This window comes from Dipteris shenzhenensis, chromosome 7 (genome assembly GCF_047967505.1).
Source record: "Dipteris shenzhenensis isolate YYH24624 ecotype China chromosome 7, Dip_SZ_1.0, whole genome shotgun sequence".
NCBI classification, from domain to species: domain Eukaryota; kingdom Viridiplantae; phylum Streptophyta; class Polypodiopsida; order Gleicheniales; family Dipteridaceae; genus Dipteris; species Dipteris shenzhenensis.
Genome location: NC_141602.1, coordinates 53,452,481 through 53,478,337, shown reverse-complemented (window position 1 = coordinate 53,478,337; position 25,857 = coordinate 53,452,481). Strand labels below are relative to the sequence as shown.

General features: G+C 44.1%; 1 protein-coding gene across 1 annotated transcript in view; it reads left to right on the top strand.

Moving 5' to 3' along the window:
- Positions 1 to 25,857, top strand: part of LOC147900497 (pre-mRNA-processing factor 19-like) — an 82,796-nt gene that overhangs the window by 14,398 nt on the left and 42,541 nt on the right. Inside the window, exons 9-11 of the mRNA XM_087376982.1 lie at positions 12,466 to 12,561; positions 12,680 to 12,739; positions 12,843 to 12,917. Of these exons, the coding sequence (XP_087233108.1) occupies positions 12,466 to 12,561; positions 12,680 to 12,739; positions 12,843 to 12,917 (231 nt within the window). The remainder of the gene's footprint in view (positions 1 to 12,465; positions 12,562 to 12,679; positions 12,740 to 12,842; positions 12,918 to 25,857) is intronic.

Genomic DNA, 25,857 nt, shown 5'->3' with positions numbered 1-25,857 from the left:
GTGCGGAATGAGGTGAGGCTTGCCTATCTCGGCAAGCAGTTGAAAGACTTGAAGCTTGAAGAGGGTGGTAACATGGATGCCTATCTCACTAATGTGAAGAATTTGAAAAAGCAGATGGCCAACATTGATGAGATTATGCCTGATTTTCAGCTTGTTTCTAATACCCTTGAGGGGTTGCCTGATTCTTATCGAGGCTTTGCTACTACATTGTGGTTGGTTGCCAACCATTACTCGTTTGACCAGCTGGTTGCTCTTCTTCTTCAAGAGGAGCAAAGTCGTGCAAATCGCAACGCTTCTATGGCTAGTGATCAAGCCTTTACTGCCCAGCATAAAAACAAAGGCAAAGGCAAGGGTTCAGCTGGTAAACCCTCTCTTTCACATGCTGGTCATTCTCATGGTGCCTCTTCTTCGGGGGATAACAAAAAGAAGAAGAGATGTAACTACTGCAAGAAACGTGGGCATGATATTTCTGAATGCAGGAAGCGGATTGCATCTAAAAGAAGAAGAAAGAGTCTGGTCTTGCAGTATCTGGTTCTTCTAGTGCAGAAGATCGACATGAGTCCGCTAATTTTGCACAAGACCAGCATTGGGCTTTCTTGGTTACATGTGAGTATAATCCTGATGTTCATGATGCTTGCATCGCAGATTCAGATGTTCATGATGCCTGGTTCTTTGATAGTGGTTCTAGCAAGCATATCACTTCTTGCAGGAAGTTATTCATCTCATTAGAGCATACATCTAAGGGGGGCAGTGTGCATCGTATACCGTGAAAGGTATTGGGCAAGTTGTTAGAAATGACCCAACAGAGGGTACGCACAGCGGAAGACTGATAGAATAGCCAAGGAGATCACACAGTGTGGTGTGGGGTGTGGAATCACAAACTTCTTAACTTATGTGCATAAAATAGATGTGCAGACTCATCAATAGACAATGAATGAACCAGCCAGACAGAGAGACCACCAAAATAATATATTTCCGTCCAAAGCTATGGACACAATACAAAAGAGATAGATCCAGAGTCCCACCAATGGTGTGGTCCTCTAATCTTACCATAAGGTACTCTTCCTATCTGCTAGCTATCTCTAGACTCGAGCCCGTATGCTCCACCTCGAGCGTAAGCAGACTTTCCGTCCAGATCACAACACCTTGCTGTCCTAGAAGACAGCCAAGGTCCAGCCTCTAGGGAACTCAGTCTGCAGCACACCTTTCACTCTCCTTCACCCCCAGTGTGAAGCCCAAGGGAGTGGCTTTTGGCTGCTCTTGTCTGCTCTTGCTCTTGCTGGATAGTTGGATGAATTATGAGGCCCAAGGCCTCTCCTTTTATAGGCCCAAGGCCTGGTCAAAATAGCCGACATGTCAGCCCTATTTTGGCTGACTCAGTCTGGCTGAAAACCGACCTGGTTGGCTGCCCCTACCAGCCCAACCAGGGCCCTATATAAGGGTCTTTACTAGGCCCTTTACAGCCTTTGTTCCAGGTAGGAACCCAGCCCTCTTGACCAGCCTAACCAAGGCCTGGTTGGCTGGCTCAACCAGCCCCAACCAGCCCTACTGTTGGCCGACCTGTTTGCTGATCTGTCCCGCCATATCCCTGCGCCATCTTTAGGGTATGTTGCAAGCCATGTGCCTACCCACATGCCTCGCCAAATAGCTCGCCATGTAGGTGCCTGCACCATGGGATGCCCCGCCATCTTGTGCTGCTCCAGATCTGCTCCTTCTAGGCCAGATCTATGCCATGTATGCATCGCCATGAGGACACTTTTCCCTCTATGAGGTTTTTCCCAGTCTAATCCCTAACTACGGTTAATAGATAAGATAGGGTTTTGTCACTTAGACAAAACCCCTTACTTCTCTTTTGTACTTACTTCATTTCAGTCCACTATTCAGTACACTTACGTTCAGCTTACTCTTTCTCTCCCCCTTGCTCTCCGTTTGTTCACATTTGGTGTTAGAGCCACACCAAGCTCTTGAGCCTCACCAAGCTTCTAGCTCCCAGCTTCCTGCTCACAGCTCACAGGTGCGACGCCGCTGTCCGTACACCTGAGTCCGTACGACCTGCTAGCTCAACGTACAGCCATGGATGAGGGAGATTCCATGAATACTCACCTCACAAAGCTTCAGGATTTGAGGGAGCAGTTGCTGAATATTGATGAAGTAATTTCGGATTCAGAGATGATTACCACCACTCTGAATTCTCTTCCCGAGTCCTATCTTGGTTTCCACACCTCGCTGAATTTGTCATTGAGGGGGGGCATCAATCCTCTCTCTTTTCACAAGTTGGTAGGATTTTTTTTGCAGGAAGAGCAGAAACGAAGAAATATGGCAACACGGCTGGCGAGCATGCCATGTTTTCTAAGTTTAAGCCCAAGGGAAAACGGCAGCAAAAGCAACATGCCAATCAGCCCGCACATCAGCATAAAGCTAATTCAGGACAGCCCTCTCATAAGGCTAAGGGTGATGCAGATAAGCCTAAAAAGAAGGGCATTTGTCACTACTACAAGAAGGCAGGTCATTATATTGGTGAGTGCAAGAAGCGCATAGCTAAAGAAAAGAAAAGGGATTCAGGTATGGTTGTGTCAGATGCATGAGCTCCTCATGCACATGATGGGGGAGATGTTACAGCCAACTTTGTGGAAGAGCACTATGCCTTTTTGTCTTGCATTTCAGATTCTTCAGTGGGTAATTCAGATGCTACAACCACTTTTTAGGATGATCCTTATGCTTTCTTGACTTGCAGTTATGATCCTTCAAAGGATGCATGCTCTCTCAGTGCCAATGAGACACTGAATATTTGGTATTTTGATAGTGGTGCTTCTAAGCACATCACTTCTAAGAAGAGCCTTTTTGCATCTCTGCATCCACCACCTACTAAAAAGAAGGTGACTCGTGCAACTAATTCTTCTTCTTATTCAGTGTGTGGAGGGAGGGACATCATCCTTACATCCACTGATGGCACAGATTTCAGAATTTCCGATGTTCTTTATGTGCCAGGTATAAAGAAGAATTTGCTTTCAGTGTCCTCTCTCAATAGAGGAGGATTTCAGGTTATATTTGATGATGCCAAGTGTGCAGTCAGAGACAAAGAGAATGACTATGCTTTGATGTTGTCTGGCACTTTGTATCGGGGTTTTTTTCAGCTTGATATATATGAGAAAAGATCCGATCTTGCACTTTCAGTGAGCTCTTCCACTGTTGCGATGCAGAATGCGGAGTTATGGCATGCTAGGTATGGGCATATGAGCTATGGCAGCTTAATGACACTTCAGAAGCATGCTTTGGAGTCACCTCCTCCTCATACATGTGAGGGTTGCATCCTTGGCAAGATGCATAGATTTCCTTATAAGAAGGATGGTGCAGTGAGAGCTACACGTAAATTACAGCTCATTCACAGTGATCTCTGTGGTTCCATGAGGACACCGGCTTTTGGTGGTTATCTCTATTATGTTACATTCATAGATGCCTTAACCAATTACACTTGGGTCTATGGTCTTAAGGCAAAATCAGAAGTGTTTGTGCATTTCAAACATTGGCTATGGTTGAGAATGAGACAGGACTCAAGGTGCAGACACTTCACACAGATAGAGGGGGGGAGTATATGTCTCATGAGTTTGAGGCATTTTTGAAGGAGAAAGGCATCACGCATCAGCTTACAGTGAGGCTTACACCTCAGCAAAATGGCAAAGCTGAGCGCAAGAATCGCACTCTTATGGAGATGGATAGATGCATGCTTACCAGTAAAAAGTTGTCTCATAGGGTTTGGCTCGAAGGCCTCATGTGTGCAAACTATGTTTTGAATCGGGCTCCCACAAAGGCTTTGAAGACAATCACTCCCTATGAGGCATGGCATGGAGAAAGCCTTTAGTGGATGACTTCATAGTTTTTGGTTGTGTTGCATATGTCCACATGCATGTGGAGTTTCGACATAAGTTGTTAGATAAGGCACTTAAATGCATTTTTGTTGGGTACAGTGGACAAAGCAAAGGCTATCATCTCTGCAATCTTGATTTTTGTGAGTAAAGATGTTATATTTTCAGAGAATTCAGCACGTACACATGCTGAATTTTCTATTCCAGCTTCTTCAGATGATGTTTTTGAGGGGATGCTTCCTATAGCATTGGGTTCCCCACTTGAGGCTCATGCTGAAAATCAGAATTTACAGCAACCTCCTCCTCATCCACATCCCCCGATTCAGGTTTTGTACCTCCGTAGGGTGTGGATGAAGTTGTAAGGCAAGAGATTCAAGAGATACACGCAGCCAAAACAGTCCCGAATTGGTTGCTACAGACTCTAAGGGAGAGTAGGCTTGAGGCCCTATTGCCTGGCAGGACTCGTAGTGCAGTAAGGCACGCCAGTGGGGGACTCTTTCAGTTGAGACAGCTTATGCAGGTACTCTTCTTGACAAAGAAGAACCTAACCTGACTCTTTTGAAGAAGTAAAGGATAATGTGCATTGAATGCATGCCATGCACAATGAATTGCAGTCCATTGAGAAAAAATGGACTTTGGATGTTGTGGATTTGCCACTAGGTGAGCATGCCATTGGTACCAAGTTGCACGTGGGACTTGTTTCAGCCCATAGAAAGCTTTGTTAAGCTTGCAAACCTGAAGTGCATTGTTAGAAAGTTCAAATCCAGGAGGTTGTTTGACATAAACCTCTTCTTGCAAGTCCCCATTAAGGAAAGCTGTTTTTATGTCCAACTGATGGAAATTCCAAACAAAATTTGCAGCCATGGCAATAATTGACCTTAAGGTGGTCATCCGGGATGTAGGAGCAAAATTCTCCTCATAATCTATGCCCTTCTTCTGTGCATAGCCTTTGGCAACCAGCCTTGCCTTGTACCTGTCAATGGACCCATCTGGCTTCCTTTTCACTTAAAAAACCCTGGTATGCCAAGATTGATGCATTCTTGGCGAGTAAGGGGTTACATAATAGTCCCACGGAAAGCACCCTCTACATCAAGAAGGATGGGGGAGATATTTTGGTCATCATTCTTTATGTAGATGACATGCTGCTCACAGGGTCAAATGAGGAAATAATTGCAGATTTCAAAGCTGAGTTGAAAGCTGAATTTGACATGACAGATTTGGGCATGTTAAAGTTTTATTTGGGGATCTAGTTTATACACGACAAGCGTGGCATTATTATGTCTTAATCCAAGTATGTGCAGAAGCTCTTGGATAGGCTCAACATGCATGATTGCAAGCCTATAGCCACTCCCATGGAGCCGGAGTTGAAGCTTACTATGTATGATGTAAGTGAATCAATGGATGTCACACTTTACAGCCAGGCTGTTGGATGTCTCATTTATTTGTGCAATACTAGGCCCGATATTCAGTATGTAGTATCTGAGGTGAGCAGAGATATGCACAGTTGAAAGACAACACATTGGTAGGCTGTAAAACGCATCTTCTGTTATTTGCAAGGCACAAATTATTATGGCTTGATGTTTACGAGGGGGGGGTGACTTGCAGATGCATGCTTACAGTGATTTAGATTGGGCTGGAGACTATGATACCAGACAGTCCACTAGTGGTAATTGTTTCTTTTTGGGCAAAGCTTGCATCTCTTGGCTGAGTAAGAAGCAATCTACAGTGGCTACTTCCTCATGTGAAGCTGAGTACAGGGAAGCTTTCACAGCGACAATTGAATGTGTTTGGTCGTCTACGTTTGTTCGTTGATCTTCATCTCTTGTTGGAGGGTCCTTCTCCAATTCTCACTGATAGTCAGAGTGCTATAGCAGTGGCAAAGAATCCTGTGTTTCATGCTCGCATGAAGCACATTGAGGTTCATTATCATTATGTCAGAGAGAAGTTGCATGCAGGGGAGATCAGTATGATCTATGTGTCAACACATGACAATTTTGCAAACATCTTCACCAAAGCACTTCCACGTGAGAAGTTTGAGGCATTTCGCAGTGCCCTAAACTTATCTCCTTTTGGTGATTGATCACTACCTTGTACACCACTTTGGCACTGTAGGGGGGTGTTTGAATTATTATCATATTCTAGGCAGTGGCCAATGTATTGTAATAAGTAGGTTAGGGGCACTTTTCCCTCTATGAGGTTTTCCCCCCTAACCACAGTCTAATCCCTAACTACGGTTAGTGGATAAGATAGGGTTTTGTCACTTAGACAAAACCACTTACTTCATTTCAGTCCACTATTCAGTACACTTACGTTCAGCTCACTCTCTCTCTCACCCTTGCTCTCCGTTTGTTCACAAAACAGCCCGTTGTTGATGCCCCATGTATTTTTGATAGCTTGATGCCTTTGTTTCCATCCGATGCTCAGGATGATGTTCCATCTGAGGTTGTACCTCCTCCATTTGTTGGTCATTTGTAGCCACATGTGCAACCAGATATTCAGCCTCTCATTGATCATGACCATTTGCACAGGGTTCTTGACAAGGAAAGAGCTGAAATCTAGGAGCCCAAAAAGGTCCCTCGTTGGCTCTTTGACATATTAAAAGACAACAAACAAGATACTCCTCTGCCAGCCCGTACTAGAGCCGCTGTCCGGAAAGAGCATGCTAGTTTTGTTGCTTATGCTTTGGTTGCTACAGCATGCAATGAAAACCATTATGTCATCAAGATGCCTTTCAGAATGATTGTTGGTTGAAGGCTATGCAAGCTGAATTGTATTCTATCCATTAGAATAACACTTGGGAGTTGTGTCATTTGCCTCCTAGCAAGAATGCCATTGGAACTAAGTGGGTTTACAAAATTAAACGGAAAGCTGATGGTTCAGTGGACTGTTACAAAGCCCGTCTTGTTACTAAGGGCTATGCTGAGCAACAAGGCATTGACTTTGAGGAGACTTTTTCTCCTACTTCCAGGATCACTACTATTCGCATTGTTATTGCCTTTGCTGCCCACTTTCATTGGGAGGTACATCAGCTTGATATCAAGACAGCTTTCCTTCATGGGCATTTGCAGGAAGAGGTCTATGTTTCCCAACCTTTTGGCTTTGAGGTTGAAGGTTCTAAAAGCAAGGTATGCTGCTTGAAGAAAGCCCTTTATGGATTGAAGCAAATTGCAGATTTTAAGCTTGATTTGCAGAAGACATTTGCTATGCCTGATCTTGGTCTTTTGCACTACTATCTGGGCATCCAATTTGCTAGTAGTGAGGGGGGCATTTTGATGTCACAATCCAAGTACATTGGACAGCTTTTGCAGTGTTTTCAGTTTGAGGATTGCAAGCTAGTATCCACACCATTAGAGCCTGGTTTTCACTTCTCTTCTGAGGATGGCAGCGGTACATGTGATGTCACTCTCTATCAGCAGGCAGTTGGTTGTTTGATTTACTTATGCCATATGAGACCTGATCTATAGTATTGTTGGAATGGATGGTCACCTCCCCATCTGTAAGCCCCCATATGAGGAGAGCATGGGGGAGGCGGACCTAGGGATGTATAGATTGCCACATGGGCAGAGAATGGGGCTGCCACATGGGCAGCACATCAGCTGTCATGTGGACAGCACAAGAGACCTTGTGCAAGAGAGATGGCGGGGGCATGTAGCCTTGGATCTGGCCTGGCAAGACAGAACTTCAGAACATGTGTACGGGCTGGAACAGGCCCCGAATAGAGGCGCACAGGTGGTGCTGACACCAGCAAGTGTATGGAGTAGGGTACAAGGCTGTGCAGACCTGGGACAGGTGGCATTGACATCAGCAACCGTACGGAGCAGGGTCCAAGGCTGTACGGGGCTGGATGAGGCCTGTTGGAGCAGCAAAGGAGGCTGCTATGAGGCAGGGACCTGCCTTTATATAGGGCTGGGCCCTTGCCTTGATTGGAGGCCCTAGAAGAGTGGGCCCAAAAGGCCCCGGTTTGTGAGCCCTGATAGGGCTGGACCAGCCACAGACTGGTTGGCCAGAATGGGGCAGGCTGGTCCGTTTTTGCCAGCCCCCTTGGGGGCCTATGAAGGTGACACTCAGGGCAGCAAGGTAGAGAAGAACACTCTGGACAGAGAGTCTACATACGCTCGATGTGGAGCACGCGGGCTCAGAGATCTACAAGTGCTTCACATCTAGTAGGAGAACCTTTTGGTATTGTATCTTGTCCTACTTTGTGGATAGACGGAAATATAAAGAGTTGCTTCTATATTTGTTTTTGAGCATTGTCTATTTATTGGCTTGCACATCAAGTTAAGAAGTTTGTGATTCCACACCCCACACCACACTATGTGAGCTCCTGGGCAATACTGTTAGTCTTCCACTGTGCGTACCCTCTGTTGGGTCATTTTTAACAAGTATGCCGTCTCACAGTTGAGCAGATACATGCACAGCCCATCTATGCACTATTGGCATGCCATGAAGCGTGTTTTCAGATATTTCAAAGGCACTCAGAATTTAGGCCTTCTTTATGGGGCTGATACTTCACTTGTCATGCATGGATTCACTGATAGTGATTGGGCTGGCTGTTCGGACACTCGTGTGTCACATAGTGGGAACTGTTTCATGCTTGGTACTTCATGTGTTTCTTGGTTCAGCAAGATGCAGAGTGCAGTTGCTACTTGTAGCTGTGAAGCTGAGTACAGAGCAGCCTTTATAGCTACAGTAGAGTGTGTTTGGCTTCGGAAGGTACTTGCACATCTTTATGCATGTTAGATTGCTCCTACCATCATCTGTACTGATAGTCAGAGTGCTTTGGCTATTGCACGGAATCCTGTTTTCCATGCTCGCACAAAGCATATTGAGGTTCACTATCACTATGTTAGAGAGCGATTATCAGCAGGTGATATTCAGTTGTCTTATGTTTCCACTGAAGAAAACTTGGCAAATCTATTTACGAAGGCTCTACCTCGACCTAAGTTTGGCTTTTCGGCAAGCTTTAAACTTAGTACCTTTTGTAAGTGATCTGTTGTACTCTGTACAGTCATAGGTTGCTATATCCCTACAGGATGAACATGTGCAACCATGACATTAGATATTTAGGTATCGTGAGCCATGTCCAGGATACTTCAGCCCATACCATGGAGGGAGGTTTGTAGGCCATTCTATGGGCTATCCATAGGTGCCACTTATTCCTTGGTATGTGCCTTGTAGGCCTAGTTATAGTCAGTTAGGACTATTGGTACAGTTAGTACATGTACCACCTAGGTCAGTTAGGACACTTAGCCCTAGGGTTTTGTTATGTTGGCTCCCTCTTGAGCCTCCACTCTCAATTTTGCAGTAGTTCACAACAACATCTCGTTTTTTTCCTTCTCACCTCCATTTTTGAGCTTCCATTGCTTGCCATAGCCAACAACGATTTGATGCGCGGAGAGTCCGTATGGCGGCAAAATCGTGACGCTATGCTGTTTTTCCAAAAAAAGATGCGGTTTTGGGGATTTTGAAGCTTTGGGGTTTCTTTGGGTGGCCCAAAACGTGCGTTTCATTCCTGAAAAGTTTCGGAAACGTTTCGCACGTCTTGGACACTCCTTCGGGCCTACTATGCATGGCTGTTGCTAACTAACTAGTACCCTTCTCGGGCTTCGCAGAGGGCACTTTCTTCAATAGTGACCCTTCCATCCATAGTGGTTACATGCCTGATTCGCTTGCAAGGCCTCTTGGTTTGCATCAAACTTCTTTTTAGAAGATTTCTTGTCGGTATTGCTCCACCCTTTTGCCTGCGGGATGGCTAAGGCTTCCGATCCTTTGTCCTCCAAAGCGATCTCTTTTCCTGCTTGAAGGACCTTCTATTGAAGAGCTTGCAACTTATTGATGTGCTCCCACATTATGGGGGGTTTAACACTTTCCAAGGAGACAAGCTTCATTGGAGAGACCTGTTATAGAGAGATGCCAAATGCTTCCAAATACTTTTGGCTAGGGGATACAATTTAGCAAAATATAGGAACAGACTCGGGGATTGACCTGATCCCACAATTGGGCCAAAGTCTCTTGCTTCTTCTGCTCCATGATGCTAAGATCCTCCTCCAGATCTGGCCTCACAATTCCAGTAAGAATAAAATCAGCCGAGTTGTATGATTGCAACATGGACTCCATTGTCACTCTACACACTTTCATAATTATTGCCATCCAAGTGACAGTCTTTCGGGAATGCTGGTAAAACTGAGAAGGCTATATGCTAGACCCTAATGCAAGGGAAATTTCTATTTTCCTATTACTGTGCAATAGCTTTTCCAGTGGTACGTTCGCTCGCATTGAGCAATCTCTTAGATTCATGTGTTTGAAGAAAGCGGTTTGCAGTTTTCATGTCCTTTGGTGATGTGTTGGGCATTAGTGTAACCTTGGGCATTAGTGTAACCTTTCTCTGAGGCAGCGGTATTGGCTCATTGAAGTGCTTTCGAGGTCAGGAGTACTTGCATGGGAGAGCATGTATAATTGCTTGCGAAATGTATGACATAATAAGAGCAAGTATAGCATGTTCTCATAGAACAATCTACATACTATTAAGGGTCCATACCATTCACACACACACGCACGCACGCACACACTTTTTGTTTTCAAATGAAGATACAAGATCAAAGAATGATTAGACTTTCGAATCTCTTTACAGACCTTGGGGGACAAACTATTCGACATGATACCATGGAGTAGGACTAGGAGGTGAATAATCATGGCTAGTTTACAAAGCTTTTTTAGATCATGCCAACGGCAAGGTGTTAGAGAATAGGGTAGCACACATGTCTGTACCCCAATATGTGCACACACGTATAGATGATCAGATCTGAATGATGCTACTGAGCTTAGTAATCCATTGGGCTTGTCATGCGTATGTTGGAATTCCTATGTTTATGAATCTAGTTGCTCAAAGGTAGCGAAGGAACGTGCAAGTTATAATGGACAATTTGTCTATTTGTGTTCTGCAAATTTACAATTGCTAGCTGGTTTTTTTGCTGACAAATTGGGCACCCCATTGTGTGAACATATCTGATGGGATGTGAATTTCCTTATGTGGGCTGAAATTGTTTTATTGTGCTAGATATCTTTTACATGTGTGGGCTGAGGCTGTTTTGCTGAGTTTGGGCATGCCCTTGTATTCATCTAAGTATATGTCTCCGCCGTATTGGCTGACATGCAAACTTCACCTTGATCTAGGTATATGTCTCCGCCGTATTGGCTGACATGCAAACTTCACCTTGTGAAGTTTTTGTCCTTGTTGCGGCTTCTTGATATTGTGATAAATTCTTTAAAATCTTAAGTGGTGTGTTTCCCTACTAGCTATCTTGCCTAAGCATTTTTGCTTAGAAATGCTCGTTTGGGAGAGACTTAAATGACATCATATAGTCGTCGTAGCTTGAATGAAGAGAATCTTCTTTTTGATTAACATCCTCCTTTAGTGCTAGCTGCCACAACTGAGTTTGCCCTTCACCTCTGAATTGGTCAAATATGTGTGGATGTGTGGATATGTATGTGTGAGACCATATGTTTATACTATCGTCTACACCCACCGTTGGCCGCTAGTGAAGTATCTAGTCCCCTCCTATGCGTGATGGAGTTTAGGGCTTTCAACCTTTTGAGTGACTATCATGAGATTGAAACTGCACTTTGTATTTGTTTTTAGATGATTAGTTTGGGCATCTAACAGGTTTCATCAGATAGATGTTTCCGCTGTATTAATGGACATGCGAATTCCACCTTGTGAAGTTTTTGTCCATGTTGTGACTTCCTAATATTGGGATAAATTCTTTCTATCTTCAGCTTGTCTAAGCATTTTTGGCTTAGAAATGCTCATTTGGATGGAATTCTCTTTATCTTGCTCCTAGATTCGTACATAAGATATAAAAAATATCCCGATATAGGTTGACGAGAGTGGTGGTAGAATGAACCTGCTACCCTCCCATAACCAAGATGTATCATGCTACTCGAATGTTCCAGGTAGAGACTAAAATGAAATCGTATAGTCTCACAAGTAGTTGTAGCTTGAATGAAGAGAATGTGGGCTATTGTTTGATTAGCCTTTTCTTGTAGCGATAGCCTTTCTCACGGCCGAGTTTATCGTTAAACTCTGTATTGCTAATAGAAACTCAGTACAAAGACCTTTGTATAATGGATGCTCAAGTATGTGTGGGTGTGTGGATATGTATGTGTGAGAGCATATGCTTACACTATGTCCTACGCCCATTGTTAGGCGCTAATGACATCGGTGGGGATGCCATAGTATCTTGTCCTTGGTATGCATGATGGAGTTTATGGTTTTCAACCTCGTGACTTTCATGAGATTGAAACTGCTCTATGTGTTGTGTTTTAAGAGGATGAGTATGGCCATGTTCTAACTTCTTTTATTCATCTATATATATGCTTCCATTGTACTAGTGGACTTACAAATTTCACCTCGTAAAGTTTTTGTCCATGTTGCTGCTTGCTGATATTGTGATAAATTCCTTCCATCTTAAGTGGTGTTGTGTCCTATCAACTAGCTTGTTGGTTTCTAAAGACACACATACTTGAGCATCCATTTATACAAACGTTTTTATACTAAATTTGTATCAGCACTCCAGAGGTGATTGTTTTATTGCATATACAGGATCTGATTTTGACAGGGGGATCGGATGCTAGTGTTGTTGTCTTTGACCGATCTTCTGGGGAGATCAAGTCTACTCTATCTGGACATAGCAAACGGGTTTGTATTTCCTCTATATGACCATTTTTGGGAAGGATTTGTCCTCTTTGATACTTCCTTTGGTTACTTTTCATCTTTTCTCCTTGATGTATTTGTTGATTGCCTGGCATTTGGGCAGGTGAACAGTGTAAAGTTTGTTCCTCGAGATGGCTTTCTTCTGTCTGGCTCTGCTGATAAGGTTGGAGAATTTATCTCTGTTCGAGGGCACCTTTGTTGTCATTTTTCAATTAATGAGTAGTTGGAGCTAAAACTTACCACATTTATGGATATTGGTTTTTCAGACTGTAAGAATCTGGCAAGAAAAGGAGGATGGGGTTTACGATTGCAGGCATACCCTAAGAGATCACAATGGAGAGGTACGTGGTGGGACTTTCTTAAGCTATGTGCATGGATGAAATTTGGATAAACATGGGATGGCCATTGATTATGTGGAGTTTTCTATAGTATAATCAGTATAATCAGTATGTGCCCCCTGTTATTGAAGAATGGAAAAATCAATTAGCATTAGTCTCCGTCTCTGCCCCGCAAATAATTAACTAAGCTACTGGCTCCCCTAATAAAAAATTATTTCCCCTAAAAAGTTAAGCTAAGGTGTCTTAGAGCCGTCGCCATCTATCGCCATCACTCTGTGAAATATCTAGTTGCTTCGAGAAATATTTCCTCCCTTGGGTGGTTAATTTGTTATGAGGGAGATAATTTGAATGGTGCCTAGCTCTTCTTTCCCTTTCCTTCCCCCCACGAGTCGCCTTAGCTCTCCCGCCATGCATTGCCTCGTGATGACAAAGGTAGTGAGGGCTGAGCAGAGGGAGGGAGAGCGAGACTGAGTGGAGAGAGAGGGCGAGAAACGAGGAGTGGCTGAGCGAGGGAGAGGGCGATAGGGAGAGGAGAGAGGGAGGGCCGATGTAGAGAGGAGGGACTGGCTTGAGTGGGACGAAAGAGAGGGGGAAAGGGGAGGGAGCGAGTTGAGTTGAGGGAGAGAGGAGGCAAGAGGGTGAGGGGGGAGAGAGAAGAGGAGGGGACAGAGGCGTAGGAGGGTGAGTGGAGAGAGAGGCTAAGAGATTAGTTTGAGGAGGCGAGGAGGGGACAGAGGTGAGGAGGGTGAGGGAAGAGAGAGGAAAGGAGGGTAGAGAGGCGGCCTTGAGCGGAGGAGGGCGAGGGAGAGAGGAGAGGAAAGAGGAGGTTGAGGAAAGAGGGGAGCGAGAGAGCTGAGCTAGAGAGCCTGAGCAGTTAGGAGGGGGAGGCACAGGGAAGGGTGCCAGAGCTTAGGTTAATTGAGGTAAGTCACTAACATAGGTTAATCGAGAGGGAGGGAAAACTAATTAATGTGATTTTATTTTTTGAGAGACAGTATGTAATATGTAGTGTGTATGTACACTAAAAAAATGTGTGTTTGTGTGTGTATGTACATATAGACATCTATACATGTACATATACATATACATTTATCTACACCCAAATTGTTTTTTAACAAGTTGAATAAACAAAAGAAAGAAACAACTTTGCCCAATCGCTTGAGTAACAGTTGTAAATGGCTCATGCCTTGCATTTCTCTCACAAGGAGTAGCTTGGAGTGGAGGTTCCCTTGGCTTTGAGGTTTAGTACTATTTGTTAAGGATTTAAGCTTTTTAAATCATAGATCTTAAGAAAGTAAACATGCATGTAACCTTATTTTTAGGGGCACCTCTTTCAAGTTTCTTTGGTAATGCATAACAACGTTTATTGAGAAATTTAGCTTGTTAACTCCTAGATAATAATATGAAGTAAACTCTCTTAAATGACATCAATGTAGAAGCTACCCCATCATTCATGCATTCAAAAAGATCCAAGACCTCTTAATACACACACTCTTGGATAAGTGTTGTGAAGGGAGGGGCATTGGCCATATTGGTTATTATTTCACTACCATTTAGCTTTTTACTAAATTTTTATCCTCGATCTTTCAAGAAATGTGAACAAGCATCAAATAAAGTGACAAAGTGTGAAAATAGATACTTGACCTTTAAGGCTTAAAGAATGACACATGATCAAATCGTGAGTTCTTTTCTTCATCACACCTCCTTGTCCCAAAGAGAGGGACTCAAGATTACAAACATCAGAAGACATCATTATATGACAACAAGGCTGGAAAATCTATGTCCTATGCATGTAGAAAATTGTAAAATGATTGTCGTAGAGACGTACAGAAGAATTGATATTTAGCCAGGGAGGAATTACCAAAGACCCGATGATTACGGTCATTCAAAAGCGTAGAGAGCCTAATAACAAACCCGATAGAAAAAAAGATCATAATGTTAGAAATCAAGAGAGTGAGAGAGCATGAAGCAAGAGAGCTGAATGTAGTGTTTGCAATAGAAGAAGTGACTATTACAAGAAGTGGGATGGGTTTTGTCTAAGTGACAAAACCTTATCCTTCACTAACCGTGTCACTGCTGAATTATAATAATAATTCTAACACCCCCCTGCAGTGCCAATGCCATGTACAAGGAAATGATCAATCACCAAAAGGATATAAGTTCAGGGCACTACGAAATGACTCAAACTTTTCACGTGGAAGTGATTTGGTGAAGATGTCTGCAACATTGTCATGTGTTGACACATAGATCATACTGATCTCTCCTGCATGCAACTTCTCTTTGACATAGTGATAGTGAACCTCAATGTGCTTCGTGCGAGCATGAAACACAGGATTCTTTGCCACTGCTATAGCACTCTGACTATCAGTGAGAATCGGAGAAGGACCCTCCAATGAAAGATGAAGATCAACAAATAAACGACGCAGCCAAACACATTCAACTGTCGTTGTGAAAGCTGCCCTGTACTCAGCTTCACATGAGGAGGTAGCCACTGTAGACTGTTTCTTGCTCAACCAAGAAATGCAAGCATGTCCTAGAAAGAAACAATTCCCATTGGTGGACTGCCTAGTATCATAGTCTCCAGCCCAATCTCAGTCACTGTAAGCATGCATTTGCAAGTCACCCCCCCTGGGAAACATCAAGCCAAAAGAATTTGTACCTTGCAAGTGACGGAAGATGCGTTTTACAGCCTGCCAATGCATAGTCTTTGGGCTGTGCATATACCTGCTCACCTGAGAAACTGAAAACTGAATATCAGGTCGTGTATTGCAGAGATAAATGAGGCATCCAACAGCGTGACTAGAGAGTGTGACATCAATTGATTCACCCGCATCATGCATTGTAAGCTTCAGCCCCGGCTCCATGGGAGTGGACATAGGCTTGCAATCATGCATGTTGAATCTGTCCAAGAGCTTTTGAACATACTTGGACTGAGACATAGCAATGCCACATTTCTCTTGAATAAACTGGATCCCCAAAAAGAAATGTAACAAGCCCAAGTCTGACATATCAAATGTAGCTTTCGATTGGGTTTTGAAATCTGCAATTACTTCCTCATTTGATCCGGTGAGCAGCATGTCATCTACATAAAGAATGATGACCAAAATATCCCCCCCATCCTTCTTTATGTAGAGGGTGCTCTCAGTTGGACTATTGTGCAGCCCCTTGCTGGTTAGAAAGGCATCAATTTTGACATACCATGCACGTGGGGCTTGTTTCAGCCCATACAAAGCTTTATTCAGCTTGCATACCTGAAGTGCATTTTCTGAAATTTGAAAGCTCGGAGGTTGTTTGATATAAACCTCTTCCAACAAGTCTCCATTAAGGAAAGCTGTTTTAATGTCCAACTGATGAACATTCCATTCAAAATTTGCAGCCATGGTAACCGACCTGATGGTTGTCATCCTGGATGTAGGAGCAAAAGTCTCCTCTGATAGGGGTAAGAGAGGAGAGGAAGTGAGCAAGAGAGTGAGAGTGACACAATAGTGCGGGTGTGAAGTGATGAGTGAGCCACACCACAAACTCACTTATGTTATATTAGGATTAGGTTTATTCTATGACTGTCTTAAGACAGTCATAGGTGTCCTATCTTTAATTCTTTTAATTAAGGGTAGGCAATGTGCCTTTACCCCAACAACCTCCCACCTAAAGGCCAATGTGCCAAAAGGGGAGAAAAGAATAAAAATTACAGCAATATACAGTTACTGTATACTAGACCATAAAGTAAGAATGGTCTCATCCTAATCCCATGATGTGGCGGCAATGTGCAAACCGCTCTGTAGGCAAGCTCTTAGTGAGCAAATCTGCAGGATTATCATCAGTATGTACTTTCACAAGCTCAAGACGCTTGTCTTCCAGTACCTCCCTGATGAAATGATATTTCACTTCTATGTGCTTGGTCTTCTGATGAAAGACCGGATTCTTTGCCAACATGATAGCACTCTGACTATCACAATGCAAAACTGGCATATCTCCTGTAATGCCCAAATCTCCCACCAGCCGAGTAAGCCATATTGCTTCCTTGCAAGCCTCAGTGGCTGCAACATATTCAGCTTCTGTGGTTGACAGTGCAACGCATTTCTGCAACCGAGACACCCATGATATAGCACCTCCTGCAAATGTGAAAATATAACCGGTAGTAGATTTCCGGTTATCTGCATTCCCTGCATAGTCTGAATCTGTAAAACCATGCACCAATGCATCCTTCCTACCATAGCATATGCACAAGTCTTTGGTACCTTTGAGATACCTCAAGACACCTTTCACTGCTTCCCAATGCCGCTTGCCTGGATTTGCCATATACCTGCTGATGACTCCCACCGCAAAAGCAATATCCGGACGAGTGGCAACCATGGCATACATCAAAGATCCAACTGCAGATGCATACGGAACCTTGGCCATTTCAGCCTTATCATCATCTGATCTGGGGCTGTCCTTACTGCTGAGTTTTAAATGTGGAGGCAACGGGATACTAATGGACTTCCCCCCCTCCATTTTAAACCTCTGCAGTACTTTGTCAATATACTCTTTTTGTGACAGAAACAAAAGTCCCTTGGACCTGTCACGAGTAATACGCATGCCAAGAATATGATTTGCATCACCCAAGTCTTTCATGTCAAAAGACTTATGCAGTTGTTTCTTCAAAGCAGTAATCTCATGCTGAGATTTACTGGCAATAAGCATGTCATCCACATATAGAATGAGTAGCATCAAACTGCCATCCTTTGCCCGTTTGGTGTATAAGCAATGATCGGTCTCACACCGAAGATACCCTTGGGACTGCATGAAGGCATCAAACTTCTTGTACCATTCTCTTGGTGCCTGCTTGAGTCCATACAAGCTCCTTTTGAGCTTACATACAAGCTGCTCTTTCCCTTTAACAGTATATCCCTCTGGCTGACTCATATAGATCTCATCATGGAGATCTCCGTGAAGAAAGGCTGTCTTCACATCCATCTGACATAAATCCATGTCATCATGAGCAACAAGAGCTAACACTGCTCTCAAAGTAGTCATCTTGACTACAGGGGAAAAAATCTCATCAAAATCAATGCCCTTCTCCTGCTTAAATCCCTTGGCAACCAATCTGGCCTTATACCGAGGTAAAGCATTTGAATCCACTTTGACTTTGTAAACCCACTTGCATGGCAAAACCTTTCTGCCTGCAGGTAACTGCACCAAGTCCCATGTATCATTCTGAAGTAGGGAGTCCATTTCTGATTGCATGGCTTTCTCCCACTTCTTTTTCTCTGCTCTTCCCATAGCTTCCTTGAAGCTGGAAGGCTCACCACAATCTGTCAACATGATAAAATCAGCCACATTATTGGCTCCTGGAACAAACCTGACAGGAGGCCGTTGTGCACGGGAGCTCCTCCTAACAAAATGTTCCGGATTAGGCTGCTGTCCAGCCTGTTCTTCATGAATGACAGGTGGCTGTACCACCATATCTGGCTGTGCTACAGCTTCATCTGCTGGCATATCCAGTGGTACATCATTGGCAAAATCATCTGGCTGATTTCCAGCCTGTATACCCTCTTGAACAGGGTGATCTGCAGCAGGCTGCTGCTGCATATAAATGGGCATTCTTGGCTGTCCGACATCATCATAAATAACCCTCCTGTATTCCACAGGTTGCACGGGTTCCTTGTGTACACTATCTTCTTTAAAGATGACATCATTGCTGCGTATAATCTTCCGTTTAACGGGATCCCATAACCTGTACCCCATTTCACCTTCATCACCATATCCCATAAAGATGCATCTGATAGACTTTGGATCCAGCTTGGTGCGTAGATCTTTGCGTACATGAGCAAAGCACTCGCAGCCAAATACCCGTAAGTGCTTATATGAGGGTGGCTTGCCAGACCACACCTCCTCTGGCACTTTCAACTCCAAAGCCTTATTTGGTGACCTGTTAATAATGTGAACTGCTGTTTGCACGGCTTCTGCCCAAAAGCCATGGGGTAATGCAGCATAAGACAACATACATCGAACCTTCTCCTGAACAGTTCGATTCATCCGCTCACTTGCACCATTTTGAGATGCATTATGAGGGGCTGTGAGTTCCTGTTTGATGCCCTTAGCTTGGCAAAACTGCACAAAAGCATGTGACACATACTCACCCCCATTATCGGATCTGAGGCATTTCAGCCTACGACCTGTCCGATTCTCCACCTGAGCGACAAATCTCTTGAAAGCATCTAGGGCATCTCCCTTATGCTTCAAGAAATAGACCCACACCTTACGTGTGGCATCATCAATGAAAGTAATAAAATATTTGGCACCCCCTAGTGATAACTGTGGCATCTCACACAAATCAGTGTGCACTAGATCAAGTGGTGCTCTATTCTGAGGAGTTCTCCTCCTATGAGAAGTCACAGAATGCTTGCCAAAAATACAATGATCACAAGTAGGCAAATCTGAAAAAGAGAGAGGCGGCAGATAACCCAAACGTGACAGTTCTTGCATTCCCTTAACAGACATGTGTCCCAACCGGCTATGCCACAATGAAACCTTTGGCAGCTCGGTTATGGCAACAACATGATTACCCACACTGGAAACATAAAGAGGGTACAAGGTATCACTCTTAAAACCCTCAGCCACTACAGTATGGCCATCAGTAATCACCCATTTGGAATCTCCAAATGTGGTGTGGTAACCACTGTCATCCAATAAGCCAGTGCTAATCAGATTTTTCTTGATTTGCGGCACATGGCGAACACCATCAAGCATAAATGACTGTCCATCAGGAAGTACTATCTGTATACTGCCAATCCCTGCAATCTGACATGCATAGTTGTTCCCAAGATGAACAACTCCATGAGTACCTGTGTAGGAAGTAAACCACTCCCTATGAGGTGTAACATGAAAAGAGGCACCTGAATCCAAGAGCCAGGTATGCATGTCATGGCCATCAATAACCAAAGCATGTGCTATTACAGCAGAAGAGCATAAAACATCATGTATGTCACTGTCACTGTCCTCTACTGCAACATTCACTGCATCCAAGTCATCTGCCTTGGCCTTGCCTTTGCCTTTGCTTGCATTTCCTGCATCCTTCGTTTCAGCCTTCTTGGCTTTCTGATCCCGTATGAACTTGAAGCACTTCGACTTCACATGTCCCTTCTTGCCACAATAAAAGCATTCAATGTCCTTTTTGCCACGGGACTGACTACGGGATTTGGACTTACTAGCAGATCTCCCCTTCTGCTGAGTCCTGCCTCTGTCCTGTACCTGCAAAGCACTTGAAGACTTGCTGCCCGCATTATTCTTCCTGCTCATCTCCTCCATAAGGAGAGAGCTCTCTACATCAGCATAAATAAGAGTGGCATTTGAGTTTGACAGGGTGGTCTTGAAAGTGTCCCAACTCTCAGGAAGAGTACACAACAAGAAAGTAGCCTTGAACTCCTCATCAAGGTTCAACCCCTGTGCAATCAGCTGTGTAAAGATAGCATTGAACTCACTCAAGTGTGAGGTCATAGCTGTACCTTCCTTCATGCGAAGATCGACCAGCTTCTTCAGCCAATAAACCTTACTGGCTGAGCTCTTTTGGGCATACAGTTCTTCTAGTCTTTGCCATAGACCATAAGAGGTCTTTTCAGCCTGTACATTGAACACAAGAGTGTCTGAAATAGTGAGCATGATAGCTGCCCTCGCAGACAGATCAAGCTCTTCCCAGTCATCAGCTGCCATATCAGATGGCTTGACACCCTTTACCCTTATGGGCTTAGCAATCTTCTTTAACAGAAGAACATTCAAGCACTGTTCTGCCCATAATGCATAGTTATGTGCTCCTTCCAGTTTCTTTATGTTCAGAATTGAAGAATCACCTCCTCCTGATGCCATATCAGATGAGGAAAGTACCTGACTCCCTGGAAGTAAAAAGACTGAATAAAAAGTTCTGATTTCTCAGAAAAGCCTGCTCTATTCAAGAGCCAGAAGCACTCTCAAAGGTGCTGTTTTTACTGTCAGTAAAATCTGCAGCAAAACAGTAAATGTCCCTGCAAATACTGTACCTTCTGACAAACTGTTCTGAGCTCAAAAAAGCATAAAAACAGTAATTTCAGACTGCTGCTGCTGCTCAACAAGAGCTTAACAGTGCATAATTATCTGACAAAACCACCAACACTGCTGTAAACACTGCTGTACTGACTGTACTGATCACTTCTCCCACCTCAGATGAGGTATGTCACTGACTCAAATTGCAGAAACCACTTGACAGACACCCCAAAAAAACAGTAAGTGACCCTTCAGCCTGTCACAAAAACCTGCAACAGTAAATGGGATAAATCCCAAGCAATCACCCTTATACCAAGGGGAGAAAATGCATCTGAAGATCTCTGTCGGTAACCCAAGTGCTGTCAAACAAAGTCTGGGCAAAAGCCCCTTGATCTGACACCTGAACCAAGTGGAGAACACCTCAACACTGAGGTAGCATGCAATATGAAAATCTCTCTGACAAAATCATCCACCAGTGTAATGCATATACTGCCCTGTGTAGAAATGACATACACAGATCCCAACGTACAAACACTCAATGAGGAACCTTTTGAGCACTGTCAACGATGGACAGTTAGGGACCGAGTAAACTCGATGCGCCCTGGCCAAGCGTGGCTCAACTGAGGTTCTCTGAGTGTTGCACAAGAATGTGATCTGCAAGAAAATGTCTCCTTAACACTGCGGAAATCAAGACAAAAGTGTGCTCTCTGGCACCACACTGCCTCAAGGCATACAATGCATCACCTTCCGGGCAAAAGCCCTATGATCTGCTCACCTGTAAACTGAGATTCAAACCCAGTAAAAGCATATGTCCTCTTGCAAAATCAGGGCATTACCTTGCCAGAACAAAATAACTGTGCAATCAACCACACACTGTGGTTCTCATCACCTCAAGCACGAGATGAATGAAAGTACTTGCTGTACTTTCAAGATAACACAGTTTTGTGAACTGAAAAATGACCCTGAATCAAGAGGAATGAAGAGCAGAATGCTCTTTCTCCTTTCTTTCTTCCCCAAACAAAAATGTACCTTTTGTACTTTCGTACTTGCTGTACTTGTGCAAAAGCCAGATCCAAGGAGAGAAGTTGCCTCTGACACAGATCCCGAAAACAAGAAAATGTACCTCCCTGCTGCACAAAATCGGAAGCAGCTCCCTGCTGAAAGACCTGTCAACGGACAGTACGGTACAGGGCCGTCCGTACAGTTGTACAGACGTACGGCCACCGTACGGCTGTACGGCGCCGTACAGATGAAGCAGATGTACGGTGCGCGAGCCTGCGCCTGCGCCTACGCTACCCCCTGCGAAATGGCAAGCTGCTTCACTGCCCTGCCTTGCGCGATGCGCCGCCTGGCCCTGCCTGCTCGCTGTGCCGCCTGGCTCTGCCTGCTCGCTGCGCCGCCTGGCTCTGCCTGCTCGATGCGCCCGCGCCGCTGCTCAAAGCCCTTTTCTGCCTACAGCCCTGCGACGCCCGTCCGTAGACAGGGGTTAGGCTAGGGAGTGGAGTAGGGAGAGTAGGATAGGGAGAGGAGGCTTGGGAGGGGAGGCTCTGATACCAGTTGATAGGGGTAAGAGAGGAGAGGAAGTGAGCAAGAGAGTGAGAGTGACACAATAGTGCGGGTGTGAAGTGATGAGTGAGCCACACCACAAACTCACTTATGTTATATTAGGATTAGGTTTATTCTATGACTGTCTTAAGACAGTCATAGGTGTCCTATCTTTAATTCTTTTAATTAAGGGTAGGCAATGTGCCTTTACCCCAACATCCTCATAATCTATGCCCTTTTTCTGAGCATATCCTTTTGCAACCAGCCTTGCCTTGTACCGATCAATGGACCCATCTGGTTTTCTTTTGACTTTGAACCCCCGTGTACCTATGGCATTCTTACCTGGTGGCAAATCCACAACATCCCAAGTCTGATTTTTATGAATGGACTGCAACTCATCGTGCATGGCATTCATCCAATGGACATTATCTTTTGCTTCTTCAAATGTCTCAGGCTCCTCCTCATCAAGAAGAGTACCTGCATAAGCTGATTCAACTGAATGAGCTCCCTCCATGTGCCTTACTGCACTACGAGTTCTGCCAGGCAATGGAGCTTCAAGCCTACTCTCCCTGAGAGTCTGAAGCAACCAATGCGGCACTGTTTTGGCTGCGTGTATCTCTTGAATTTCTTGCCTGACAACTTCATCCACACCCTACCAATTCAGCTGGGGGCTGAATCTGTACTTGTGGAGCTGGCGGAGGTTGCTGTAAATTTTGATTTTCAGCGGGGGAACCAAATGCTATAGTAAGCATCCCCTCAAACACATCATCTGAAGAGGCCGGAATCTGAAATTTAGCATTTGTATGTGCAGAATTTTCAGAGAATATGACATCTCTACTGACAAAAATCTTGCGTGTAGCAGGATTGTAGAGACGATAGCCTTTGCTTTGTGAACTATATTCCACAAAAATGCATTTTAGTGCCTTATCTGACGACTTGTGTCTGAACTCCACAGGCACGTGGGCATATGCAACACAACCAAAAACTCTGAAGTGGTCCACTGAAGGCTTTTTCCCATGCCATGTCTCATAGGGAGTGATTGTCTTCAAAGCCTTTGTAGGAGCCCGATTTAAAATATAGTTTGCACACATGAGGCCTTCCAGCCAAAACCTGTGAGGCAACTTCTTACTTGTGAGCATGCATCTATCCATTTCCATGGTGGTGCGATTCTTCCGCTCAGCTTTGCTATTCTGTTGAGGTGTAAGCCTCACTGTAAGCTGATGCATAATACCTTTTTCTTTCAGAAATGTCTCAAATTCATGCGACATATACTCCCCCCCTCGATCTGTGCGAAGTGTCTGCACCTTGAGTCCTGTCTCATTTTCAACCATAGCCACAAAGTGTTTGAAATGCATAAACACTTCTGATTTTGCCTTGAGACCATAAACCCAAGTGTAGTTGGTAAAGTCATCTATGAATGTAACAAAATAGAGATAACCCCCAAAAGCAAGTGTCCTCATGGGACCGCAGACATCACTGTGAATAAGCTGTAATTTTCTTGTAGCTTTCACTGCACCATCCTTCTTGAAGGGAAGCCTATGCATTTTGCCAAGAATGCAACCTTCACATGCATGAGGAGGAGGGGACTCGAAAGGAGGTAATGCATCAACCATATCATGCCTCTGAAGTGTCATTAAGTTGCCATAGCTCATGTGCCCATACCTGGCATACCACAACTCCGCATTGTGCATTGCAGCAGTGGGAGTGCTAACTGATAATGCAAGATGGGATCTTTTTTCATATAAATCAAGCTGAAAAAGACCTCGATACAAAGTGTCAGACAATCTCAAAGCATATTCATTTTCTTTGTCTCTGATTGCACACTTGTCATCATAAAAAACAACCTGAAATCCTCCTCGATTGAGTGAGGACACTGAAAGCAAATTCTTCTTTATACCTGGCACATAGAGTACATCTAATATACTGAAATCTGTGCCATCAGTGGATGTGAGAATAATGTCTCCCGCTCCACACACTGAATGAGAAGAATTATTTGCATAAGTTACCTTCTTCTTGGTGGGTGAAGAATGCAAATTTACAAACAGATTTTTCTTGGAAGTGATGTGCTTTGAAGCACCACTATCAAAATACCATGTATTTAGAGTCTCATCAACACTGAAAGAGCATTCATCCTTTGAAGGATCATAACTGCAAGTCAAAAAAGCATATGGGTCATCATCATTAGTGGCTGTAGTATCTGAACTACCCACTGAAAAAACTGAAGTGCAAGTCAAAAAGATATAGTGCTCTTCAACCAAGTTGGCTGCAACATCTCCTCCATCATGGCAATGTGGACCTGATGCATCTGATACAGCCATACCGGAATCCCTTTTCTTTTCTTTGGCTATGCGCTTCTTGCACTCTCCAATATAATGACCTGGCTTTTTGCAGTAATAACAGATGCCCTTCTTTTTTGCTTGTTTGTATCACCCTGTGCCTTATAAGAAGGCTGTCCAGAATCAGCTTTATGCTGATGTGTGGGCTGATGGGCATGTGGCTTATGCTGCCCTAAAGACCCTTGGGCTTGAACTTAGAGAGCATAGCATGCTCGCCAGCCCGGGTTGCCATATTTTTACGTGTTTGTTCCTCTTGCAACAGAAGTCCTACCAACTCGTGAAAGGAGAGAGGATTGCTGCCCCTCCTCAATGACAAATTCAGCGAGGTGTGGAAACCAAGATAGGACTCAGGAAGAGAGTTCAGAGTGGTGGAGATCATCTCTGAACCCAGAATGACTTCATCAATGTTAAGCAATTGTTCCCTGAGATTCTGAAGCTTCGTGAGGTGAGAATTCATGGAATCTCCCTCCTCCATATGTGTATGGGAAAGTTCTTGCTTGAGAAAGGAAACTCTGGCATCGTTTCTTGCTGCAAACATACTCTCCAGTATTACCCAAGCTGCCATAGATGTCTTGCATGACCGAATATGAGGTATAATGAACCTCTTGACAGAAAGAGAAATTACTGAAAGAGCTTGTGCATCTCTAGAGTCCCATCTTTTTTGCTCTGTTGTGGGAGCTTCTGGAGCGGCTGCTCCAATTACTTGTGTTGTATTTGTACCTCTACCCCTGCCTCGAGCTGTAGGAGTGACAGGTATAGGCGTTGTATCTGGTCTTTCTTCATCTCCATTGACATAATCCCAAAGATTTCTGCCAACTAAGATATTTTGAACCATGAAACTCCACAAGGAGTAGTTGGTGCCATCCAACTTATCCTCCTGTGTGAGAACCCCGAACACCTCATTTGAGTTGTTATGTGCCATTTTTGCCAGATAAACTCAGAAATATAGCAAACTGAACAAGTAAAATCCCTTCCTGGGATGTAAGATGCACAAGTAAATTCTGCAAAGAAAAATATGCCCACAGTGACAAATACTGTCACAGCCTGTCAAAGGCTCAAAATGC